This window comes from Chlorocebus sabaeus, chromosome 27 (genome assembly GCF_047675955.1).
Source record: "Chlorocebus sabaeus isolate Y175 chromosome 27, mChlSab1.0.hap1, whole genome shotgun sequence".
Taxonomy (NCBI): domain Eukaryota; kingdom Metazoa; phylum Chordata; class Mammalia; order Primates; family Cercopithecidae; genus Chlorocebus; species Chlorocebus sabaeus.
This window is the reverse complement of record NC_132930.1, coordinates 2,820,234-2,846,689: the sequence shown is the minus strand read 5'-3', so window position 1 is coordinate 2,846,689 and position 26,456 is coordinate 2,820,234. Positions and strand designations below refer to the sequence as shown.

The window sequence follows — 26,456 nt, the reverse complement described above, 5'->3', positions numbered from 1 at the left end:
AAAAATATAACGTATTTACATTGAGTTAGTACTTCAGAGCACTGTTGTATCTTTTCTTCATTACTAAACTGTAGTGGGCAAATTACTCCAAAGCAGTAAAATAACAAAGGTGCTTCACAGAAGCATAGTATAATAACTGTCTTCCCCAGGTTTTGTTACAAGCTTGTTTGAGCACTTGCACTTTTCCCTCCTTTCCTAGGAACCAGTCCAGTATGATGTTCGATGAGTGTCTATTAAGTAAAAATAAAAAGGCACCTCTAGACTCTTACGTTAATATGTTCTACAAACTCTCACGGCCATGAATCCTGAGTATCTAAAGGTTGAGTTCAGTGACATTTGAGGACATGCTGGCAATCAAGTGAGGGCCCAGACAACACCAGTGTGATGACCCCTGAGACAGAGTTAGTCCTGTCTCACACCCTGGAAGTTGGGGTGTTGATGTGTGTCTTAATGCCATCACTCCAATGACTGACAATGTCCTTTCATGCCTGCCCTGCTTCCCGGGTCAGCCAGGTGGAAGCCATGGTTACTACTAGCTCCTCTTAGAACCTCGTTTATCCTAACCACTAAAATGGTTGAATGAGATGAACAGGAAAAATTGTTTTTCTCCTGTTGCTGACCAAGGGTGATGTTCCCCATACAGTAGATGAGACAGTAGAAGGCACCCTGAATAAAGAGGATGGGTGTAATTAGGAGAATTGTGTACCAGCTGCAGGAAAATGTGCTATAAATAATTAAACATTTGGCAACAAACAATTTTCAAAAAATATTTCCAAAGGGCTGTATGTGAGTAATAATGAATTTATGGGAATCCACTGAAGTTACTGTTGAAATGAATCTCCTTGGTAACCATAAAGCAACTTACCATGCATGAATCAACTGTGCCAGACTCATAGCCAGCACATATCATCCGAGTGGTGATGGTCTTCATGTCAAAGTAGGACTGACACCGTTCCAGAGAAATAATGCGGACTTCTCCCTCTTGCAGCTTAAAAGGCACTGAATTTGAAAAAAAAAAAAAAAAAAAAAAAAGAATATACATATGATGGTAAAATGACTCAAAAGTGAGGCTAGTAAGGCTAGCCAAATATGAAATGCAAATATAATATAAGTATTTTTATACCAAGAGAGGCATATTCTTTACTTGAAATGTCATTTTAAAGACACGGCTGGTTTGGAATCAGAATTTTCTAGTTAGAAGTGTTCATAGCAATTATCCAGTGAAACTCCTTTATTTTATTAACGGGGAAATTGAGGCCCAGACTGGTTAAGTTGGTTCATCCTTATCATATGCTATAACAAAAACAACAGCTACTACAAAGAAAATAAAACAATCAAGCCAGAGCTCTGCTGGCTGCCAGACAGGAGGCTGCCAGCTCAGCGTCAATTCAGCATGATAGTCCTGCTCTGCTAAAATAGAGAAAACCTGTTCATTCTCACAGAGAAGGGTTGTCCTATTCTTAATGAAAAGAATGTGTCTCAATATGTGCCCCAGCAGCCATTACTTGAGGTAAGAACCTCTAATCCTAGAGGATATGACAGAGAGATGTCGAAAAGCTCAAAGCCATCCCTTGGTATTGACAGAGAGAATATGTGAATTCCATCTTGCTTGAAAGTTCTTGAAGAACCACAATGGATTTCTTGCAGCAAGACAGCGTGAATCTTTCACTGTTTAGCCATTCTGCAAAATTATACACACTGTTCTTCTTTTAAACAGCGATGGTGAAGCATCACTGGGTACCTTATAGGAAGAAAGAGCCATTTTTAGGAAAATCAATGTGATGCAGGCAGTGGATGTTTCATAGGTTGTCTAAAGAATAAGAAAAATAGCTAACATTTATTGGGCACTAGTGGGTCTCATTGTCTTTAATCTTTACAACACTCTGGTGAGTTAGGCAGTTGCTATTTTTTTTTTTTTCCATTTTATAGTAAGCTTGAAAGTTGTATAGTCAGATCAACCAGGTCTTTCTTACTGAATTCAGCAGAATTTTGCTTTTTTTTCAGACAGGGTCTCATTCTGTCACCCAGGCAGTGATGAGATCTTGGCTCACTGGAGCCTTCACCTTCCAGGCTCAAGAAATCCTCCCGTCTCAGCCTTCCAAGTAGCTGGGACTACAGGCACACACCACAATGCCAAGCTAATTTTTTTTTTGTACAAACAGTTTCACCATGTTGCCCAGGCTGGTCTTGAACTCCTGGGCTCAATTCATGCTATACCACATGTGTGGAGTGTGCATTATGTTGCAGTATCGCTCTGAGTTTAATATGGATATTGTCGGAGGATTGTTACATGTGAGTTTTTTTGAAAAAGTCATTGACTTCTGCCTATTGAATTTCCTTTCCATTCTGTAATTGATGAAACAATGTAACTCAAAACTTATCTGACTAAATTTTAAGAAAAAAATTCTTTCAAATATACAATTTCTAAGGCCATAACAGAATGCCTATATACATTATCATTCTTGAAAGCCATGGCATTATACTTGATATGGGCAGAGTAGGCTGTACTTAGAGTTTTGTTTGTTTGTTTGTTTAAGTCTCAGGTGGCTGGATCACCTGCTGTCAGGAGTTTGAGACTAGCTTGGCCAACATGGCAAAACTCCGTCTCTACTAAAAATACAAAAAAAAAAAAAAAAAAAAAAAAAATTAGCCAGGCATCATGTCGCATGCCTGTAATCCCAGTTACTTGGGAGGCTGAGGCAGGAGAATCACTTGAAACTGGGAGGTAGAGGTTGCAGTGAGCCAAGATCATGCCACTGCATTCCAGCCTGGGTGACAGAGCGAGACTTCGTCTCAAAAACAAACAAACAAACAAACAATCATTATTCTAAATTAGGTCAAACTGAATGAGAGAGTCCATTGTAGGGGCTGAGAGTAAGTACATAGTACACATTTTTAATTTCCACGTGTTTTATATGTTTAAGTCATCTACACAGCCAAACTATTTTAATCAATTTAAATAGTCAAATAGCAAATCAATATGCTTTCTTGAAGGACTTATAGGTTGTACTACAGATGTAATACACATAAGACCAAATCATAACATAAAATTGGAGATATGACCATGCAGCTTGACTGCAGATTCCCAGTGACTGTCTCTATCATTGGGCTATCTTCAGGCAGTTAGAGACAGTCCAAAGCACAGTTGTGGCAGGTCTCCTCCTGCCACAAGGAAGCTCCAAAACATTTATAGTAGCTCCCTGGAGAGAGATTCTGAGGTGTGGAGTGGGATTTTTTGAGACTGCATTTGAGCTTGACCATTTTAAATGCTATGGTTCATTATTAATGTCTATCTATGATTCACACAGCAAATGAAGTGCGATACATTGCTAAGTATTTACCATTTGTGGCTATCTTTTTGTAAGAGAAAATGGGAAATTATGGCCAAAAGCTACCTAGTTTTTGGTTCTAGGTACTGGGTCTCATTCAGGCAGTGGTGAGATCTCGGCTCACTGCAGACTCCACCTTGCAGGCTCAAGAAATCCTCCCACCTCAGCCTCCCAACTGAGGAACACAGTGTTTCTCAGGCTCCTGAAGATCCTGGCTGATATGGTTTGGCTGTGTTCCCACCCAAATCTCATCTTGAATTGTAGTTCCCATAATCTCCATGTGTAATGGGAGGGATCTGGTGGGAGATAATTGAAACATGGGGGACAGTTACCCTCTTGATAGTGAGTTCTCACGAGTTCTGATGGTTTTATAAGGGGCTTTTCCCCCTTTTGCTTAGTACTTCCCCTGGCTGCTGCCATGTGAAGAAGGACATGTTTGCTTCCCCTTCCACCATGACTGTAAGTTTCCTGAGGCCTCCCCAGCCCTGCACAACTGTGACTCAATTAAACCTCTTTCCTTTATAAATTACCCAATCTCAGATATGTGCTTATAGCAACATGAGAATGGACTAACACACTGGCTTACTTTTATTGCCCATGTGGCCCCAGCCTGTGATATAGCAGTACGTATCAGGCTCTAGCCACTGCTCCGGGCTGGGCAAGCAGACAGGCCGGACGTAGCCAGTCTCACTGATGTCTTCATTTAGCTCAATGATGCTGATGTCATAGTCCACCACTGCTCGACTGTAGCGGGGATGCAGGATGATGGTCTTCACAAAGCGTGTCTGCATGAACACTGATGGATGGTCTAGATTGTTGATGCCAAGCACCACTTTCCAAACTGCAGCATTCTCTCTCCTAAAATTATAATTCAAGAGCTATTGGCATCTTAAACTCTAGTTTATCATGTGAAATTCACATGTAATTTTAAATTAAAATTAAAACATTTTATTTATGTAAATAATGGCCATTTTCATGCCCACTTCTCAATATATTCATATAAGTGGCATTTATATAATAGCCTGAGTGGTTAGTAAATAAGTATTATTGTTGCAGAAAGCTTAGCTCATGATTCCTGAATGGGGCTAGTCTTTAACATAAAACTTCTTCAGTTTTAAAGGTAAGCAGAGTTAGTTACTTGCTTCACAGAATGAGCAAGATAATGAAAATCTATGTAGAAGAGAGAGGGGCAAGAGGAAAAGTGAAAAAGAAGTACAAGCCAAGATTAAGACATTCCTCCAAGAAAGAGCAAGTGACTTGAAGAAATGCCAGAGGAACCCCCTACAGATTTCCAGCTCAGAGCTTAAAAAGGTCACTCACAACCTCCAATGGTCATTCTCATACTCCACTGTTTTTGAATACTTGTCAACAATATTTTAGTCGATTCCCACCTTAAAATACTTTCTTCACTTGACTTCGAGGTCTTGCCATGTTCCAAAATTTCTTCCAATCTCATGGGCCCTTCCCTCTCAGCCTTCTCTTCTGGGTTCTCCTCTTTGGCTCTCAGTCTCCACATGTTGAAATGCTCTGGAACTTCACTCTCAGCTTTATATTCTCACACCCTAGATTTCATCTAGTCCAATGGTTTTAAATCCCACCATACCCTGGTGACTCCCAAATGTATATCTCCAGCTCTATCCTTTCCCTGAGCTGCAGACTTAATGGTCAGACTTAATGGTCAATGGTCTATTTAATACTCTCAGTTGGATGTTTCATCATACATATTGAGGGCTCACTATGTATCTCACAGTATTTAAGCATTCAGGATTCAGTTTACAGTAACTTAATACTATAACCAGCCCAGGTGAATTTTCTCTTTTTCTTACACCCAACACTGAATGCATCAGCAAGTCTTCGCCACTCCTACTTTCAAATATATCCCACATCTTACTGTTTCTCCCTCCTCCATGGCTACGATCCTAATCTAAGCTACTCTCGACTACTTGGACCATGCAATGGCCTCCCAAATCATGGTCCTTCTTCTAATCTTAGTCCCTATAATCCATTTTCTTTACTATCAGGATATGTATTGACTATATCCCCTATATCAATCAGAGCAATATTTTTAAAATAAAATTAGATCAATCCATCTTCTGCTCACTATTCTCCAAAAGCTTTGTATCACACTTGAGACAATCCTAGACTCCTATCCCTGGCCTCTGAGGCCCTACACCATATGCTCATTCTCACCCCAAGGACTTTCTTGTTAATTCTGAACATGCCAAGAGCATCCTCAACTCAGGAGCTATTTCCCTTGATGTTCCCCCAGCTCTCACATCGGTCTTACCTTTACTCCTTCTCTTCATCCAGGTCTCAACTCAGACATCATCTGCTCAGAGCTGTTTTCCCAACCAACCTGTCTCACCCTTACTCTGTCCCCTTCACTCTACTCGACACTGCTTTAATTTTCTTCTCATACTATCCATTGATATCAATGACATTGATATAACCATTTGTCTATTCTATGTCTTGGCCCCTAGAATATAGTTATGTCTGTGAAGGCAGGGATTTGGCTGGTGTTTTTCACTGGTGTAGTCACAGGGCTTGGTACCTGGCCAATAGTAGGTCCTCAACAAGTACCTATTTAATGATGGTTCAATGGATGTTTTTGACTCTAACCACAAAGGCAGGGTCTATTCTTCCTTACTCCCTCCATCCCTTCCTTCACTCCCAGGCTCTTCTTCACCAGAATGGCCAGGATCAAAAATGTTGACATTTATTGGACCACAGTGTTGGGGCAAGGGTAGAGCTTTAATTATGGGCACTCCCTTATACTCTGGTAATGTGAGTCAGCCACACCACCACTGTTCCTACTTGGGAGCTTGTGATCAAATCAACTAAAGTAGGTTGATTTGACTAGCTAGACCAATTGTTTCTCAACCCAGGCTGAACACTGAATCATCTGGGAGCCTTTAAAATAGTGATTCTCTGGACATCACTCAATATCAATTGAAACAGAAGTTCATGGGCTGGGTGGGGCCTGTGAGTCAGTATTTTTAAGAGCTCTCTAGGGAATCTTAGGCAAAACCCCACCCACACCCCTTCTTTTCTTGGCATGCCTTTCTTTACCATCAGCATGGCAAAGATTCGAAAGGCTGAGATTTCAAGAGAGTTAGGAAGGAGGAGCCAAGGTAGGAACTCACTTGGTTTTTAGTATTGTTGGATACTTGGGCCAGACTCTACTAACAGACCCCCCTATATAGTCATGCATGTTGTCCTTTTTCTATTAAAAATAATAATAATAATAATTTCAGGGATATCAGGGGAATGAACATCATTCAGTGAATAGAGAGGTAGAAATACATGGCAATTTCTCTGTGGCAAGCATGGTGTTAGGGATTACAAGAATAAGCAAGAAAAGCATGATTCCTGCCTATACAAACATTATAGTTGAGTGAAGATAGACAATTAAATAAACAATTAGATTAAAATGCAGGTAGTACTATCACATGAGCATTACAAGATAATGTTACAGAATAATTTTTTCTTTTTCTTTTTTTCTTTTCTTGAGACAGGGTCTCGCTCTGTCACCCAGGTTGGAGTGCAGTGGCATGATGATAGCTCACTGCAGCCTCAACCTCCCAGGCTCAAGAGATCCACTGGCCTCAGTGCCCCACCAAGTAGCTGAGACTACAGGCACACATCACCATACTTGGCTAATTTTTTTTGGAATTTTAGTAAAGATGAGGTTTTGCTATGTTGCCCAAGCTGGTCTTGAACTCCTGAGCTCAAGCAATCCTCCCTCCTTGGGCCTCCCAAAGTGCTAGGATTACAGGTGTAAGCCACCAAGTCCAGCCCAGAAGAATCATTTTTCATTACATAAAGCTGTCACTAAAAGAACATGTTTATATTTCTCTTTCTTTCCTTTCCTTTTTCCTTTCCTTTCCCTTCCTTTTTCCCTTCTTTCTTTTACTTCTTTCTTTCTTTCCTTTTTCCTTTTTTTTCCTTCTTTCTTCCTTCCCTTCCTCCCTTCCCTCGTTCCTTCCTTTTTTACATCACAGTAATGAGTACATGACCATTTGAGAAGTTCAATATGTACTTGAGATTCTATTGTTTTGGACACCTGAAATCAAGCAATAATTGATTTCAAATTTCTGCCTATTTAATAGCTTCTTGCCCTTGAATAACATTACTAAGTTTTGGCTGTGAAAAACATTCATCCACATGCTTAAATCATAAGCAGTATTTTGAGTAATCGAACATTCCAAATTATTTGTAACAAAATTGAATAACATCAAAATTCTGGACTTAAATACCGTATTGAGATTAATGTAATTCTAATTATAAAAAATTAATGTTAATAAAACTGCTAAACATTAATTTGTATCCAGTAGTCTCTTGTTACACAAGCTACTGTCCTTATGGTATTAATATCCACCAAAAGAAAAAAAAAGTCCATAGGAAATTCACATACTTTTTTGTATTCAGTGATGACAGTGTTCTTTTCTCCTTTTTGTTATGAGTATATAGTGAAAAATAATGTCTTTTTTAATGTCTTCCCTCCTATCACCCTGGGTATGGCAGAAACCAAAAACAAAACAAGAAAAAAACCCAACCTATTGTTTGAAAGAGTTTCCCAGGGTGAAGGAGACGTACATACATGGTGATTGTTACATCAAGCAAATACTAAGAAGAAGAAGTCAGGAGTAATGGCAAAGATAGCCCTGTGTCTGGGTAGAAGCAAAAAGAAGGAGGACAATTTCAGCCTACATGAATGCCACATGAGTTTAATATCAATTCTAAAGTACGAATTAGCTGGATGTGGTTATGCGCACCTATAGTCCCAGCTACTCAAGAGGCTGAGGCAGGAGAATCGCTTGAACCCTGGAGGTGGAGGTTGCAGTGAGCTGAGATCATGCCACTGCACTCCAGCCTGGGCGACAGGGCTAGACTTCATCTCAAAAAAAACATAAGAAAGAAAAAAAAAGAAAAAAGAAAGAAAGAAAGAAGTACCATTGGAGAAACATATGGAAACACACTCTGATCATAAGATTGTTTTAGTAAAAAGAGTTAAATTACGGCCAGGTGTGGTGGTTCACACCTGTAATAACAGTACTTTGGGAGGCTGAGGAGGGCAGCTCACCTGAGGTCAGGAGTTCAAGGCCAGCCTGGCCAACATGGCAAAACCCTGTCTCTACAAAAAATACAAAAATTAGCTAGGTGTGGTGGCAGGCGCCGGTAATCCCAGCTACTCAGGAGGCTGAGGCATAAGAATCACTTGAACCTGGGAGGTGGAGGTTGCAGTGAGCTGAGATTGGCCATTGCACTCCAGCCTGGGCGATAAGATCAAAACTCCATCTCCAAAAAAAAGGTTAAATTAGGCTACCAAGAAAAGAAAGCCAAGTATAGCGGCTGAAAATCTTCAGTTTAAAGGGAATTACTTGGCATTTGGCTGTCAAGCCTCAAAGCAGCAGCAAGGAGAGCTGGCACATCCTTAAAGAAGTTTGTGCAAAGAACTTCAGACTGTGAGAGGAAGGAAGCAGGCCAAGGTGAAGCCAGGTGAGAATCCACCAATCCCAGGGAAAACAACTGAGGAAGATGTTAAAACACCTTGTTCTTTGTTCTCACTGTGGATAGTATTTTATTCCTTGAAATCACATTTAGAGTCTAATCTGCTTCATGTTTACAATATTGTTTTAATAATAAATGCACTTTATAGACAATATTGAGCTTGTATGATTTCAACTTTCAATTCTTCAATTATTAACTCTAGAGAGAGAAAAAAAAAAACTCGGGCCAGATGCTCAGAGACACTATAGCATCCAGAGGAATTTATTCAGAATTGCAGACACAACGTCTCTGGAAGCAAAAATCAGTCCCTCTGGTTTGCAATTTGCCACACTCAGCTCTAGTTTAGACATGAAATTTTTCACTCAATTTAGCTAGTCAAATTTAAAGATTTCTATCTTTATCTTTTCTTAGGAGTGAAAAATTTTCCTTCTCTCAGCCTCTCTGACTTTGCTTAGAATATCTTATATTTAATATTTTTCCCATTTAATAAAGGTACTATTATAATTAACACCTACGATAAAAATTTCTCTATTTTACAAGACTTACTCCAGAAATAGCATAGCTAAGTGGTGATTTGGAGATCATCTGAAAGTTAACAAATCAGCACTAAATAAAGAAATACCACATTATGGCATCATTGCTGTTCTACAAATTTTAGGAATCTCTTACTTTTAATATTGTGCTCTGTCCTTGGCATTTCATTTTTATTATTTTTTTATTTTTATTTTTAGAGATGGAGTTTCACTCTTGTCACGCAGTGAAGCGCAATTGCGCGATCTCAGCTCACTACAACCTTTGCCTCGGGGGTTCAAGTGATTCTCCTGCCTCAGCCTCCTGAGTAGCTGGGATTACAGGCACCCACCACCATGCCTGGCTAATTTTTGTATTTTTAGTAGAGACAGGGTTTCACCATGTTGGCCAATCTGGTCTTGAACTCCTGACCACCCACCTCGGCCTTCCAAAGTGCTGGGATTACAGGCGTAAGCCACCATACCCAGCTATCCTTGATATTTTTAAAAATTATCTGTAACAGGCAAGGTAAAAAGATTTTTTTCTTCAAATTTTATTTTAAGTTCCGGGATATATGTGCAGCAAGTGCAGGTTTGTTACATAGGTAAACGTGTGCCATGGTGGTTTGCTGCACAGAACAACCCATCACCTAGATATTAAGCCCAGCATCCATTAGCTATTTTCCCTGATGCTCTTCCTCCCCCACCCCCACCCCAACAGGCCCCAGTGTGTGTTGTCTCCCCACATGTGTCCATGTGTTCTCATCATTCAGATCCCACTTATGAGTGAGAACATGCAGTGTTTGGTTTTCTGTTCCTGTGTTAGTTTGCTGAGGATAAGGCTTCCAGCTTCATTCATGTCCCTGCAAAGGACATGATCTCATTCCATTTTATGGCTGCATAGCATTACATGGTGTATATGTACCACATTTTCTTTATCCAGTCTATCATTGATGGGCATTTCGGCTGATTCTATGTCATTGCTATTGTGAATAGTGCTGCAATGAACATATGCATGCATGTATCTTTATAACAGAATGACTTATATTCCTTTGGGTATATACACAGTAATGGGATTGCTGGGTCAAATGGTATTTTTGCTTCTAGATCTTTGAGAAATTGCCACACTGTCTTCCACAATGGTTGAATTAATTTACACTCCCACCAATGGTGTAAAAGCATCCCTTTTTCTTCACAGTCTTGCCAGTATCTGTGGTTTCTTGGCTTTTTAAAAATTGCCATTCTGACTGTTGTGAAATGGTATCTCATTGTGGTTTTGATTTACATTTCTGTAATGATCAGTGATGTTGAGGTTTTTTTTTCATATGTTTGTTGGCCACATGAATGTCTTCTTTTGAGAAGTGTCTGTTCATCTCCTTTGCCCACTTTTTAATAGGGTTTTTTTTTTCTTGTAAATTTGTTTAAGTTCCTTATAGACTCTAGATACTAAACCTTTGTCAGATAAATAAATTGCATTTTTTTCCTCATTCTGTAGGTGGTCTATTCAATCTGATGATAGCTTCTTTTCCTGTGCAGAAACTGTTTAGTTTAATTAGATCCCATTTGTCAATGTTTCCTTTTGTTGCAATTGCTTTTGGTATTTTCGTCATGTAATCTTTGCCTGTGCCTATGTCCTGAATGGTATTCCCTAGGTTTTCTTCTAGGGTTTTTATAGTTTTGGGTTTTACATCTAAGTCTTTAATCCATCTTGAGTTAATTTTTGTATAAGGTATAAAGAAGGGGTCCAGTTTCAAATTTCTGCATAAGGCTAGCCAGTTCTCCCAGGACCATTTATTAAACAGGAAATACTTTCCCCATTGCTTGTTTTTGTCATGTTTGTTGAAGATCAGATGGTTGTAGGTGTGTGGCCTTATTTCTAGGTTCTCTATTCTGTTCCATTGGTCTATGTGACTGTTCTTGTACAGTACCATGCTGTTTTGGTTACTGTAGAATTGTAGTATAGTTCGAAGTTGGATAGGGTGATATCTCTAGCTTTGTTCTTTTTGCTTAGGATTGCCCTGGCTATTTGGGCTCTTTTTTGGTTTCACATGAATTTTAAAATAGTTTTTTCTAATTCTGTGAGGAATGTCAATGGTAGTTTAATGGAAATAGCATTGAATCTATGAATTACTTTGAGCAGTGTGACGATTTTCACAATATTTATTCTTCCCATTGATGAGCATGGAATTTTTTTTCCATTTGTTTGTGTCCTCTCTGATTTCCTTAAACAGTGGTTTGTAGTTCTCTTTGAAGAGGTCTTCACTTCCCTTGTTAACTATATTCTTAGGTATTTTATTCTATTTGTAGCAATTGTGAATGGGAGTTCATTCATGATTTGGCTCTGTGCTTGCCTGTTGTTGGTGTATACAAATGCCAGCAATTTTTGCACACTAATTTTGTATCCTGAGACTTGCTAAAGTTTCTTATCAGTTTAAGAAGCTTTTGGGTTGAGACAATGGGGTTTTCTAGATATAGGATAATGTCATCTGCAAACAAAGATAATTTGATTTCCTTTCTTCCTATCTGACTATCATTTCTTTCTTTCTCTTGGCTGATTGCCCCAGCCAAAACTTCCAATACTGTGTTGAATAGGAGTGGAAAGAGTGGGCATCCTTGTCTTGTGCTGGTTTCCAAGGGGAATGCTTCCAGTTTTTGCTGATTCAGCATGATATTGGCTGTGAGTTTGTCATAAGTGGCTCTTATTATTTGAGGGATGTTCCTTCAATACTTAGCTTATTGAGAGTTTTTTATATGAAGGGATGTTGAATTTTATTAAAGGCCTTTTGTGTGTCTATTGAGATAATCATGTGGCTTTTGCCTAGTTCTTTTTATATTGAACCAGCATTGCATCCCGGGGATAAAGCCTACTTGATAGTGGTAGAAAAGCTTTTTAATGTGCTGCTGGATTCAGTTTGCCAGTATTTTATTGAGGATTTATGCATCCATGTTTATCAGGGATATTGGCCGGAAGTTTTCTTCTTTAGTTGTATCTCTGCCAGGTTTTCATATCAAGATGATGCTGGCCTCATAAAATGAGTTAGGGAGGAGTACCTCTTTTTCAATTTTTTGGAATAGTTTCAGCAGATATGGTACCAGCTCCTCTTTGTACCTTTGGTAGATTTCAACTATAAATCTGGTGAATAGACTTTAGAATAGAGACTTCAAAGTAAATGTATGAAGTGGCTGGGGGAAATTCAGTAAGTACAGACTGTTACATCACAAGCCCTACTCATTCTGAGAGCCATCCGCCTCTCAGCTCCAGAAAACTGTTGTTATGTTGGAATGCTCAGTGGAACCTGACCTTCCAATTGTCTAAGGAAAGCCAAAGTTCTGGATTTTATGTAAAGTATCTGTGGTTTTAAATGCTGCCTAAAAATTTAAAAATGGATACAGCAAGCAAACTAGATTGGCAGCCTGGGTGTCTCAATAGGATATAATCTCAATAGTTTTCCAAGTGTTTCTACACACTTTATTCCAAATGATCCTCACATCAACTGTGAGATGTAAATAGGGATTCATTGTTCCATTTTAGAGAAGAGGAATCAATGACTCAGAGGAGATGAGCAACTCACATGAAGTCACAGAGACAGCAAGTGATGGTAATAGACTAAATTGCTGATCCTTTGAACCTTATACACCATATCCTTACGACTAAACTTCTCTGAAACAAAGACATGGGTCCACAGGCATCAAAAAGGATTAAGGTACTGGGCACAGGAGCATATAGGATGGATGGAGACTCTTGTGAGTGATAAGGTGACAGATAGAAGGAAGATGTATGCTCTTTCCTGAATGTATCCCTCAAATATGATAGAAAGCTAGCCATCAGTGATAAAATTACAGGAAATGAACAATTCTATTATGCCAGGTTCCAAAAAATGCAAGAGAAGGGCCTAGTCACATACATATTCTAGACCTTCAAGAATCAGGTTTCAGAATGCTTTAGGGGGGAAAAGCTATGATAATATGTCTAGAGATTCTTAAAGCAGTCATGGCTCAACAAAGTTGAAAGAGTTTAAGTGCCAAATTCTGATACTACCATCACAAATAATTGCAGTATGTAAGAAAATGAAGAATCAGCTGAACAGTAAATGTGACTACATAAAGATCTCAGAGTAGGCAAGAGCAGTGGCTTACACCTGTAATCCCAGCACTTTTGGGAGGCTAAGGTGGTCGGATCATGAGGTCAGGAGTTCAAGACCAGACTGGCCAACAGAGTGAAACCCTGTCTGTACTAAAAATGCAAAAATTAGCCGGGTGTGGTGGCACATGCCTGTAGTCCCAGCTACTTGGGAGGCTGACGCAGGAGAATCACTTGAACCCGGGAGACGGAGGCTGCAGTGAGCCGAGGCCACGCCATTGCGCTCCAGCCTGGGCAACAGAGCAAGACTTCACATCAAAAATAAAAAATCTCAGAGCTTTGAAGTCTACCATAAAAGAATGGCATGAAACCAAAGTAATTGTCCAAAAGTCTTACTTATTGAATGAGCAAGACTTTGTCTAAAAAGAAACAAAGTGGGAAAAATAAAAATGGCTTCTTGGCAAAATGATGTGCAAAATAGAACAAGAAAAGAGGAAAATTGTTGTCTTTAACAGATAATTTAAATGTTTGTAGAAAAGTAAGACAAAGCAGAACCATTTGAAGCTTACTTTACCTCCAATTTCTTTTTTTGTTGTTGTTTTGAGACAGAGTTTTGCTCTTGTTGCCCAGGCTGGAGTGCAATGGCACGATCTCGGCTCACTGCAACCACTTCCACCTCCTGGGTTCAAGTGATTCTCCTGCCTCAGCCTCCAGAGTAGCTGGGATTACAGGCACCCACCACCACGCCCGGCTAATTTTTTCTATTTTCAGTAGAGATGGGGTTTCACCACGTTGGCTAGGCTGGTCTTGAACTCCTGACCTCAGGTGATCCACCCGCCTCAGCCTCCCAAAGTGCTGGGACTACAGGTGTGAGCCACCACACTTGGCCCTTTACCTCCAATTTCTATATTCAAGGAGAATAATCTTCAAACAATACCCAGATGATTAATCTATGTGATGAAAACATACAGTTGCTTAATACATTTGAAATGGTGAATTGATGTGTGGTCCAAGGCATGGGAGGAGCTGGTAAGAGATCACTGACCCTCTGTAGATGAGTTAACATTTCTAGTTTCAGACAAATTACAACCCCACATACTGAAATGACTACAGATATGATTACTAAGCAACACCAAGAAGAGGCTGACTTGTCCACTAACAAATATTTGTTGAGTGGCTGCTGTATGCCATGCTGAAAGAAATAAAAATTCAAGAATGAGGAAGGCAGATGGAGTTCATGCCTTCATAGAGTTTTCGTTCCACTAAACTAGATAGTAAGAAAAAAAAGCTACAAGAACAAATAAGATTATCTAAGGCACTTAGAAGTAAAAAAATATATGATAATGTAGCAGAAGATTTGACAGGGCAATTGCTTTGGCTAGGTTGGTTAGGGAAGGTCTTTGAGAAAGTGACACTCAAATTGAGACTTGAACAATGGAAAGAAAGTAGTTTTAAGACTCTATGAAAGTATTCCAAACTGCAGAAACAGCAAGTACAAAGATCCTGAAGCAGGAATGAGCTCAGAGGATTTCAGGAGCTGAATGAAAGCTAGAAAGGTTGGAGTCCAATTAGTGATAGGAGACTAGAAGGAGATGCAGTCAAAGTGGTGGGACTAGATCTTAATAGGCTCCAATGAGAAGATTTTATTCTTGTTATAAAGGGAAGTCAATGTAAAGTTTTAAGCAGGGGAGTGACATGGTGTGATTTATATTTTAGAAAGTTCACTATCTCACTGTGTGAATAATAGGTAATAAAGGAACAAGAGAGTAGTCAAAAAAAGTCAAATAGGAAACTCAGTAATCATTATGGATTGGTTGTGTCCCTCTAAAATCTATATGTTGAAGTTGTAACTCCTAGTATATTATAATATAACTTTATTAGGAAATAGGGACTTATGGAGGTAGCCTCATTAGGATGGGCTTGAATCCAATATGACTAATCCACATATATATAACACTGGCAGGCAAACAAGGAGAAAACTATCTGAAGAGGAAGGCAGACAGTAGGGTCCTGCTTCTACAGACCAAGAAATACCAAAAATTGCCAGGAAACCACCAGGATCTAGGCAACAGGCGTTCTCTCTCACAGCACTCAGAAGGAAGAAACCCTGCCAGTACCTTGATCCTGAACTTCTAGCCTCCAGAACTGTATGGCTCAAATCACTCAGCTTGTGATACTTTGTTCTGGCAGTCCTAGGAAATAAATAGTCCAGAAGTGAGATGATGATGGCTTGGAGTAGGGTTATAGCATTAAGATGGGAGAGGTAGTTGGCTTCCACTTTTTTGGAATAAGATTCTACAGAATTTACTGATAAAGTAAATGTGAGAAGAATTAAGGATGACTCCTAGGTTTGGCATATTAGCAAACTGATGGATGATGTCTTTTACTGAGATGGGGGAAGTTTGTGAAGCAACAATTATTTGTTCAGTGGGAGAAGTGAGAAATAAATAGATTTGTTTGGGTCATGTAAAGTAGGATGTTTATTACATGTTCAAATGAACATCTTCACAGTTAAAAGTATTCATGTGAAGTTGGTGGGTAGTGGTGATTGGGTGGAAATCTGGGCTGGGCTGGAGATATAAATTTAAAAGTTATGAACAAATATTTCATATATTTGATATTCAAGTATGATATTCATATTGCTATTCACATACTTCATATTCATATTTTTCAAATATGAAAAGTATTTGTTCAAATCAGAACTAGTATATAAACCATGTGATGAGATGAGTTACTCTAGACATACAAGAAAGCCAAGAATTTGGTACTGGGGAACTAAAGCATTCAGTAGCCTAAAAAAGGAGGAGCTGAATAAAGAGAAAAAGAGTTGGTCACTGACATATGAAGAAAAAAAGGAGTTTTCTGTTATTTTAGAAGAAAAGTGAAAGTATTTCGAGAAGGATGTAGTGATAAAATACTGGAAAGAGTTCCAGTGGGTTGAAAACTGAAAATACATCATTGGATTTGGCAAGATGGAAGTTATTAGAGATTTTAACAAGTGCCACTTCTGTAATGTTCTTGATAAGAACCCAACCAGAGTGTGTTGAAGAGAATGTGGGACATGGAGCAGTGTAGACAGTGACTGCAGAAAACTCTTTTAGGAGTTTTTCTGTGAATAGTGGCCAGAATGGAGCAACAGATGAAGAGGGATATGAATTCAAAGGAATGGGGTTTGTGATATTAAGGCATGGCATGGTTGCTGAAGGGAGTGATCCAGCAAAAAAAGATAAATTAATGATGCAAAATAGAAGTGATGACTTTAAGAGTAAAGTCTTTGAAAAGATGAAAGGGGATATGCTTGTTTTAAAATAGGAGCAAAGACATGTCGTCCACTATACTCAAGAGAAAGCAGTGAATGTGGCCAAAGAGGCTGGTGATTTGTTGGAACTGGGGGTGAGACAAGGTGAAAGACTTGATGGCATCTATTTTATTCATGAAGTATAAGGTGAGATCAGTAAAGGATGACAAAGATTTGGGGACAGAGAATAAGCTGTCAAATAGTTGTCTATTCACAATCAGAGTAGAAGACTGACTTTACTGTGGAAGTATATTGAAAGCATCTGATTGTGTTACTTGTTAATTTGGAAATCATGATCACATATTTTATGTGACCTCAGTTAGCAGACAGGTGTATGATAGTCTCCAACATGAGTTAGGTGTTCAGGTGCAGATGCAACATACATGACTAGGGAGTGACAAGACTGAAAGACACAGGCAAGTAACTGCAACAATTTAAAACAAGAGAGTTTCAAATTTCTGAAAGCCACCTAAACAATGGGATTGCATGTTAGGCCAACTGCTAGCTATATCCTAGACCCAGACATTTTCCAGTGGAGAGGCGAGGGTGACAGAAAACATTTCCATAGAGGGCAGGGCAGTGGGGAGTATGAGGTAAGGTCAGAGTCACCTAGGGATTTTTAAGGTCACACTTGCTCACTCCCTAGTGATGCTGAGAAACAGCACCCCATGGAAGGTATAGATCTAAAATGGAAAGTTTTTCTTTTAGTGGACATTACTACTGACGGGAATGGGCCAAATTCTTAGAGTAGATGGAATAGAAAAACAAATTGTGAATGACTGGCACCGTTCATACACTCCTAGAAGATAAAGAAGTAAGCAGAAAGACACAGCATGAGTTCAGTAATAAAAAGTCAGACCAAACTTCTCACTTCCTTTTCTCAGTGTATTAAAAGACTGCCAGATCAAGGCAGGCGGGCAAGTGAAAACAAGGATTTTGTTCTGTGGTGTATAGGAGAGGTAGCTGTTTAGAAATAGGTGGAAGATTATTGAGTAATATTAAGGGTCCAACTGATGTTGAAAGTCAGGCATGGCAGGAATCTGCATTCTTCAGTAATACTCTCCCTCAAAAACAAGACAGAAAGAAAAGAAAAGAAAAAGAAAGGTCCTGGTGAAAAGACTGAAGTGATGAGCCCAGGGAACCAGGTAAGCTGAGGGAAAGAAAGGAGGCAAGGGCTGGGCACGGTGGCTCATGCCTGTAATCCCAGCACTTTGGGAGGCCGAGGCAGGTGGATCACAAGGTCAGGAGATCAAAACCGTCCTGGCTAACACGGTGAAACCCCATCTCTACTAAAAATACAAAAAATTAGCTGGGCGTGGTGGCGGGCACCTGTAGTCCCACTTACTCGGGAGGCTGGGGCAGGAGAATGGCGTGAATCTGGGAGGCAGAGCTTGCAGTGAGCTGAGATCGTTCCACTGCACTCCAGCCTGGGCGACAGAGCAAGACTCCATCTCAAAAAAGAAAAAAAAAGAAAAGAAAAAGAAAAAGAAAGGAGGCGAGAAGGAGACTCTTTGGACTGAGACACCAGGGGACAAAGTGCAGCCACTAACCAAAAATCTTGTTGGTTTGAAGAGCTCGTGCGGAGGGAATCAAGACATGAGTGACGTGGCAGGAGTATGGGTTGTGGTCATGTAGTGGGAGGACAGTTTTTCATGTGGGTTTCCTGGAGAGGAATCAGATGTTTCTGACCATTACTAGCTGTGTGCCAGCCTAGGAAGTTCATTCTTAAGTCTTTTGGAAGTGGAAGAAAACAGGAAAATTGCTTGCTAAATTATCCCATGAAAGTCAAAGTCTTTCTTCCTTAGAACTTTTGACAGAAAATTATCACTAGGACATACGGGACTTGATCTGGTCAACCATCTCATGTTTTTAAATTTTCATTTGGGATTTTTATCTACCTCTTCATAGCAGAGCAAAACAAACTTGTCTTTTTTTCCCATAAATATAATTTAAAAAGACAGGCTGAGGAGACCTACCAATGGGTCACTCTAGCCCTTGCCAAATTATGGGATCAGGATATTAAGTAAATCCCATTAATTGCTGTAACTGATGGCTCCAAAAGGCAGTATGGCATAAATTAGAAGTTCTCAAAAGTTTGCAGCTCCCCCTGGAGATGTTATAAAACAGAATCAGGGTTATTAGCACACATTCAAGCAAAGGCTTGTTTGAAGTGGGGCATTTTCTAACTTCTTACGGATAGACCGGGCCTCTCTTGACAGTTTTGTTAAATTTAATGTTCTGTGAAACTTCATCAAGGCCTTTAATATTATGTACATGCCCTTAATTATAAACACATATTTCTTCTCTATTGCAAGATTTCTCCTGAACTTTACAGATCTGCCAGTGAAAGAGGAAACTTGGATAACACGTGCGGAAATAACAAAAGTGGGGTATGAACCTGGATTAACCAGCACATAAAGAGCGCTGTTCCCTGAAAAAAACTGTTGGATTCATTTAGGTAATCATCTCATGATGAATGTACTCTTGTTAGTACAACCTTCTTCTTACCATGGAGTTACAAATTAGGTCTGGAAAAGACATCTGGAAACATCTGGCCCCTTCTAAAGCAATAACATTTCAGTGTGTTTTTTGACATACTAGGCAGACTCTTCCAATAATTCTGGATCTTACACATTAAAAGCTCTCAAAAGAAGGTGCTAGTTTGATTTTTTTAATGTTTTATTTCCCCCAAAATAGCAATCAAATAACTGGATATACAAATTTCCATTTTATAATCACTATCACACTGTATTCTAATTACTTGTTTAAATGTCTGTCTCCTCACCAGATTAGCCCCTTAGAGAACAAAACATGTATCCATCTCTGTAACCTCCTTATGAAACTACAGGTATGTGCTGGAACCGTATCCTCTAGAAACAAGAGTACCAATAGGTGAGTAGCTTTCTTTAAGAATATTTATTGCAGTATTGTTAAAATGGCAGCAAACTGGAACTAAACCAAATGTTTAGTTTGGGAATCAACTGGGGAATAATTTTAAAAGTTATAATAAATCTATAGAATATTATTTGACTTAAAAAAATGAGTTAGAGCTACATCAATTGACCTGGAGAGATGTCCATGATATATTGCTACATGAGAAAAGCAACTTATAAATGAAATTATAGAGTGTTCTTCCAAATTGCAAAAGTAAACAGTGACGCCTTGTGAAAAATACATGTGTTTATGGTTGTGGGAGAATATTCATAATGCACTAACGGGGGTTACCTTAAGGATGATCAGGAATTAAGGTTAATGAGTGTGGGAGAATAGTGTTAGCAAAATGCAAAAATATTCATGCCATAATGCTAAGGGAAAATGCAGAATGCATGATTTTAGCAGTAGTTTTTTTAAAAGAAAACTTTACCTTTTGGTGTATTACTGGTTGATGCCAGGCATAGTTCTTAAAGCTCTACACCGACTGTTTCACTTCCTGCCTGCACCAACTCGGTGAGGTAGGGATTATTATTTCCTTAATTTCACATAACAGAAAACTGTGGCCCAGAGAAGTTACTGAATTCTGTCAGTGGTTACACAATAATTGGCAAAGCTAAGACAAAATAATAACAAATAGGCAAAAAATGAAATTGCATTTTTTTCCTAGAAACTAATCAGATCAAATGAAAAGTATCCATTTAATTAAGTAATAGATCTGTGGATTTTTTGTCTCAAAATTTTTTGCTATTATTTAATATTACTTCATTTAAATAAAGTAAAATTATTAAAAATAAATTCAATAAAATGGCTGGTATGGTGGTTTTCAAAACCTATCCTCAAGTCTTTTGATGTGGGAGGTCTGTGTTTCTTCCCTTTGAATCAGTTGGAGCCTGCGACTAATGGCTCTGGGCAACCACATGGGAGAAGCAATATTTTGTGCCTTTGGATGCTGAGTCAAAAAAGGTAATACAGCGTCCTCCTGGCTTCCTTTTAGGGAAGCTTGATTTGGAGGATGCCAGCCACCATGAAGTGAGTCTCATACGGAGAGGAACTGAGGTCCCAGCCAACAGGCAGCATCTACTGTCAGACTTCAGATGGTGCCAGCCTCTTCCTAGCCTTGGAATCTTCCAGCTGAGGCCCCAGAAATCACAGAGCAGAGACAAATTATGCCAACTACACTTCGTCTGAATCTTCAGTGAGCACAATAAATATCTGAGTTTTCGTTTGTAGCTACTGTTTTGTTTATGTTTGGTTTTGTTTGTTTGTTTTGTTTTGCTACTAAATTACATAGCAACAGATAGCTGGAAGAGATTCTGCAGTGACGCTCATCAATTTGGGGTAGGTTTTCCCTTAGTTTTATTATTTTGCTCTCTTTAGGCATATTGTGGTGGTTAATTTTATGTATCAGTCTGGCTGGGCCACAGTGCCCAAATATTTAGCCAACTATTATTCTCTATGTTTCTGTGAAGGTGTTTTTTTTTGGGCGGGGGGGGATGAGATTAATATTTAAATCAGCGGACTTTGAGTAAAGCAGATGACACTCCATGATGTAGATGAATCTTACCCATTCAGATGAAAATCTTAATAGAACAAAGACTGACCTCTCCAGCAAGAAGGAATACTGCCAGCAGATTGAACTGCAACTCTTGCCTAATCTTCCTGCCTGCCACCTACCCCATCAGGTTTTGGACTCACCAAGCCTCCAGATTCACATGAGCCAATTATGTCAAAATAAACCTTTGTTTGTTGTCATTGCTTTGTTTCATGTTTTGGTTTGGTTTGGATGGGCTCCAAACCAAAAAAGTGATCACTCTTCCCCTGAGCCAATCCAGTTCAATTAAGTTCATATCCCATTGCTACTCCTCCAATTGTCTCACCTCATTCAGCACACAGAAGAGAAATCTCACTTCTGCTACGACAAGGCTGCCTACATTTGGAACCATAAAATGGCATAACATAACCTTTCTCTTTACATACACACAAAAACACACACTCTCTCTGAATAGCACACATATTACACACATTATACCTTTAAGTCTGCTTCCCAAACCACTCAACAGTTTCTCTGCATCCAAGCCTCATTGTAGTATCCAAATAAATCACTTCTGTTTAAGTTATAATATGTGTGATATATTTAAGATGTCTAGAAAATAGACTAATAGTAGCATGGAGTCAATCTTCTAAACTTCTTTCTCTCTCTCCCTCCTTAGGACAAAAATCAGAAGCAATATGCAGCCATTTCCAACAAATGAGCAGCCAGTATATTAGATTGCAACACCAAGGATAGAAAACTTTAGGAAGATAAAGACCTGGAAAGTAGATTAGCTGTGGCTTTCTCCTCGATATGGCTTCATGGAGTTACATACGCCACTGAGAATTCCTGAGTGACAAAGTGATCAAATCCAGGCAAAGGAAAAAAGGAAAGGTGCAGCTTACCCCTCGAAGCAGTGAGCAACTGTCAGAACCCACTTCTTCGCAATGAGGACACAGCCACAGATATGTCCACTGGGTTCACTCTGCAGAGAACACTGCCATGGCCACCTTCCAGGGCGACTTGTCCGACCCCCAAGGATCCTTTTGTTCATTCGGGCAGCAGGGCGGCGCCCACAGTCTACCAAGGAGCAGAAGACACAGTTTGTGAGTTGATGCCAAACCTTGCTAAATGCTTAGCTCTTTGCTGTCACTTACAAGGGATCACTCTTCCCCGAGCCAATCCAGTTAAGTTCATATCCCCTTGCCACATCTCTAATTCTCTCACCTTGTTTAGTACATAGAAGAGAAATTTTACTTCTGCTCTGACAAGACTGCCTGGATTTGGAAACATAAAACGGTATAACATTAAGTTACGTATTTACTGTTCAATTCAAACACTTTACCAGTGAAAAACAAGACAGCTCCAACTGTTACCATCGGAGAGCACATTCTCTGAGCAACAATTCCTCTCGGTGCAGGAATTCTCAAGGCAGGAGTGTGGTCAGATATTAATCATGTTGTGGGCGGGAGTATAATGAATATATATACTTCATTTTTTAAGTTTATTTAATATCATAATGTAATTTCACATTTGTGGGAAAAGAAATTATTTTAACAAAATTTCCCACATCATTTTGGCTGGTAGTACCACCACAATGTCAATTCAAACTACAATTCTCAAGGGAAGATGGGGGTACTTTTTAGAATCAATGGTGAGGAGGCAGAATGTCAGATTTTTATGCTTATACAAAGTGGCATGTGCTCAAAACCAGTTGAGAAATAGTCTAAGACGAGTAAAATATGACTTCAGAAATTAAAGAACAGATAAAGGAATGGAATATTTAGACTGGAAAAGAGTCTTACGAAGATTCTCAAGGTTAAATTTCCTCTGTATGAGAAGTTGACAAGAGGAAAAGTAGCTTAAATTTATTTCATATAACTTTAGATGACACGATCAAAACTAGTAGGTGCAATTTACAAGAATTGTGGGTTCAGGAAAAGAATTTTCTAAAATCTAGGTTCAACTTTGAATGCAAAAACATGGTCCCTGTTAAAGGATCTTTCAATGTGATGGCACAAGATAATTCAGTTTGGGGTAGAAATTTTAATCACTAAGTTAAGTCTTCCAACCATGAAACATTTACATTACAACCTCAATGTAAATGAAAAAGGACAATAAAAACCCATATTGGGACTTTCAAAAATACTATGATGTACTTAGAATCCTAGATATCTCAGATTTAAAACAAAACCCAACCCTAAATATATAATTTCCACATTCTTTTCTGAAGATTTACTGTTTTTTCATTTCTTGCTAAATTTACATAGGGGTACGTGTAATTATTTGCATACAATATGTAATACAGGAAAAGCTCATTTGCTTTCTACCCTCCCACAGTCTAAAATCTTCTCTTCCATGCCGGGCGCGGTGGCTCACGCCTGTAATCCCAGCACTTTGGGAGGCCGAGGCGGGCGGATCACAAGGTCAGGAGATCGAGACCATGGTGAAACCCCGTCTCTACTAAAAAATAGAAAAAAATTAGCCGGGCGCAGTGGCGGGCGCCTGTAGTCCCAGCTACTCGGGAGGCTGAGGTAGGAGAATGGCGTGAACCCGGGAGGTGGAGCTTGCAGTGAGCCGAGATTGCGCCACTGCACTCCAGCCTGGGCGACAGAGCGAGACTCCGTCTCAAAAAAAAAAAATAAAATAAATAAATAAATAAAATCTTCTCTTCCTTACTCTCTATTGCATTATCCTAAATTTATCTGCAGCACTTACCGAAGTCCAAAATTATTTTTACTAATTTATAATCTTCGTCTTCACTCCATATAGTGTACATTCCCTGAGATAAGGGCCTTTGTTTACCCTCATTCACTTCTACATCCACTCAAATCCTAATGCTGAATTTGGTATTAAAGAGATACTTAATAATTAGTTGTTATTTGTTAGATTGAAAACACATAGCTCTTAGGAATAGGAAAGTCATCAAAGACTATTCATCCAACTTCTTACTGAAAATTGCAGTTATATAAGATAACACTTCTAGTTAGTAAACCAGGACTAGAACCAAGTTTACTAACTCCCAATCTAGAATGAGTTATTTATTTATTCATTTACCTGACCTGAAAGGTTTTTTCTGGAATTCCAACTTTGGGGAAACAAATCACTTTGTTAAAAGGTTTAGGTCATTGTTTCAGAGGAAGTATTTCAGTTGACAAATATGCAGAAATCTGGCTGCAGTTTGATCTGTGAGGAAAATGTCAAGACATTTTAAGAGGAAACGGTCCATTTTTAGTTTTCCTCTTTAAAATTCTTAAGAGGTAGTAACATTTATGAGCTTCGGAGTCAGATAAACTTATTTAGAGTTCAGACACTATCACTTAGCATCTGTGGGCTGTGAGATTTGAGCAAGTTATTTAAATATTCTAAACTAAATAAAATATTAAAGCTGTAAAATATTGGATAATCATCCATGGTTCACAAATCTATTTGAGGTTTAAATGAGTCAGTGTATATAAGACTACCTAGCTGTGTGCCTATAATGCAATAAGAACTTAGTAAGTGTAAATTTCCTCAATTTGTCTTCCTCCTACACCCCACCCATAGACAAGTGAAGTAGCCCTGTTTAAGATGCAATGATTTTTTAGGGGAAACTTATGTGCACTTTCAAGGCAACTTGATTATAATTTTATTTTGTGTCTATTCCTCTCTTAGACATTCCAAGTTTTCTTAGTTATCATTACTTCAATTCCCTTCGTTAACTAGTTCTATGTAGCATCTGTAGGAAATGCAGACATGAGGTTTTATTTTGAATAAGATATTAGAAGAAATCCAAGATTAGAACCCAAGTTCCTCTCTTCTCACCATGATAGTTTCTGTAATGATGAATAAAAGAGAAAAAAAATCTATATCTAGAAAGAAGAAATACAAGCAACCAATGTTGAAATGTAAAGGCAATAGCAAATCTATGGAAACTCTTTACTGAAAAGACAAATTAGGATTATCTTAAGTTAAAAAAATGGAAGAAAGGCCTGATGAAAATTCTTGTTCTGTAATCTGACTCTACACAGTTCTTATGAATGTGTTCTTACCCATTTACAAGAAGTTCATGCAAAGTGGTCCCATTGAGGCTCTCCCAGTTGGAGTGTAATGTCAGCCACCGCAGCTCTTTCTCCTGTTCCTGTATCAATTCAGTCACAGATGGTTCTCTGATACAAGGCAAATACTGGATAAGTATTCGAAGTACAATGATCTTTGAACAGGCATTATCATTATTTAGCACTCATTCTCTTTCAAAAAGAAGCATTAAATTACGTCAACATTTCAAGAGGAGAATTTGGACTGTTACAAATTGTTAGAGTTGTTTTAGTTATTCTCCCTGCTGACCTGTGTTTGAACTTCATGAGATGTTAGGATTATAATGTGTATGATATAAAAGTTCCAACAGGTAAAACATAAGAACAACTTTAGGCAGGGATCAAAGGTAAAATAAAATTTATGTAGCTGGGGTTTTTTTCCTCCTCTTTCCTTGTCCATTGTAATTCTGCAATATAGCAATATCATAAAATAAAATAACAACACATAAAGAGAATCAGTGGCCATTTAGCATCTGTTTAGGCAGTATAAAAATTGTAAGAAATTTAATATTTCTATATTTCTAGGTTTTTTGGTGTTTTGTTTTGTTTTGTTTTGTTTTTTTGAGACGGAGGCTTGCTCTGTTGCCCAGGCTGGAGTACAGTGGTGTGATCTTGGCTCATTGCAACCTCTGCCTCAGGGCTCAAGTGATTCTCCTGCCTCAGCCTCCCAAGTAGCTGGGACCACAGGCACATGCAATCACACCCAGCTAATTTTTATATCTTTAGTAGAGATGGGATTTCACCATGTTGTCCAGGGTGGTCTTAAATTCCTGACCTCAAGTGGTCTGCACCCCTCGGCATCCCTAACTACTAGGATTACAGGCATGAACTACAGCACCCTGCCTCACCTGATTATTATTTTTAAACTATTGTAATCACATAATAGAAAATGAACAAAAACTTCCCCAAACTCATACATTTAAAAAGGCAAGGAAGAACTCTCTAAAGGGAACACTTGATGACAGAATAAGAGCCAAAGATGAAAAACACAACAGTATTTCATAATGAATGAATTATAAACATTTGATTTTTAAAACAAATGTCGGAGGGGCGGAGCAAGATGGCCGAATAGGAACAGCTCCAGTCTCCAACTCCCAGCGCAAGCGACACAGAAGACCGGCGATTTCTGCATTTTCAACTTAGGTACTGGGTTCATCTCACTGGGGAGTGCCAGACGATCGGTGCTG

General features: G+C 38.9%; 1 protein-coding gene across 3 annotated transcripts in view; it reads right to left on the bottom strand.

The window, feature by feature from the left end:
* The window catches only part of CORIN (corin, serine peptidase), a 278,248-nt gene that overhangs the window by 3,620 nt on the left and 248,172 nt on the right, over positions 1-26,456 (bottom strand). For all 3 annotated transcript variants that reach the window (XM_073012425.1, XM_073012424.1, XM_008017472.3), the window contains 5 exons: positions 25,225-25,341; positions 22,421-22,470; positions 22,099-22,273; positions 3,916-4,187; positions 866-999 (listed from right to left, as the gene is read on the bottom strand). In XM_073012425.1, coding sequence (XP_072868526.1) covers positions 866-999; positions 3,916-4,187; positions 22,099-22,273; positions 22,421-22,470; positions 25,225-25,341 — 748 coding nt within the window. The remainder of the gene's footprint in view (positions 1-865; positions 1,000-3,915; positions 4,188-22,098; positions 22,274-22,420; positions 22,471-25,224; positions 25,342-26,456) is intronic.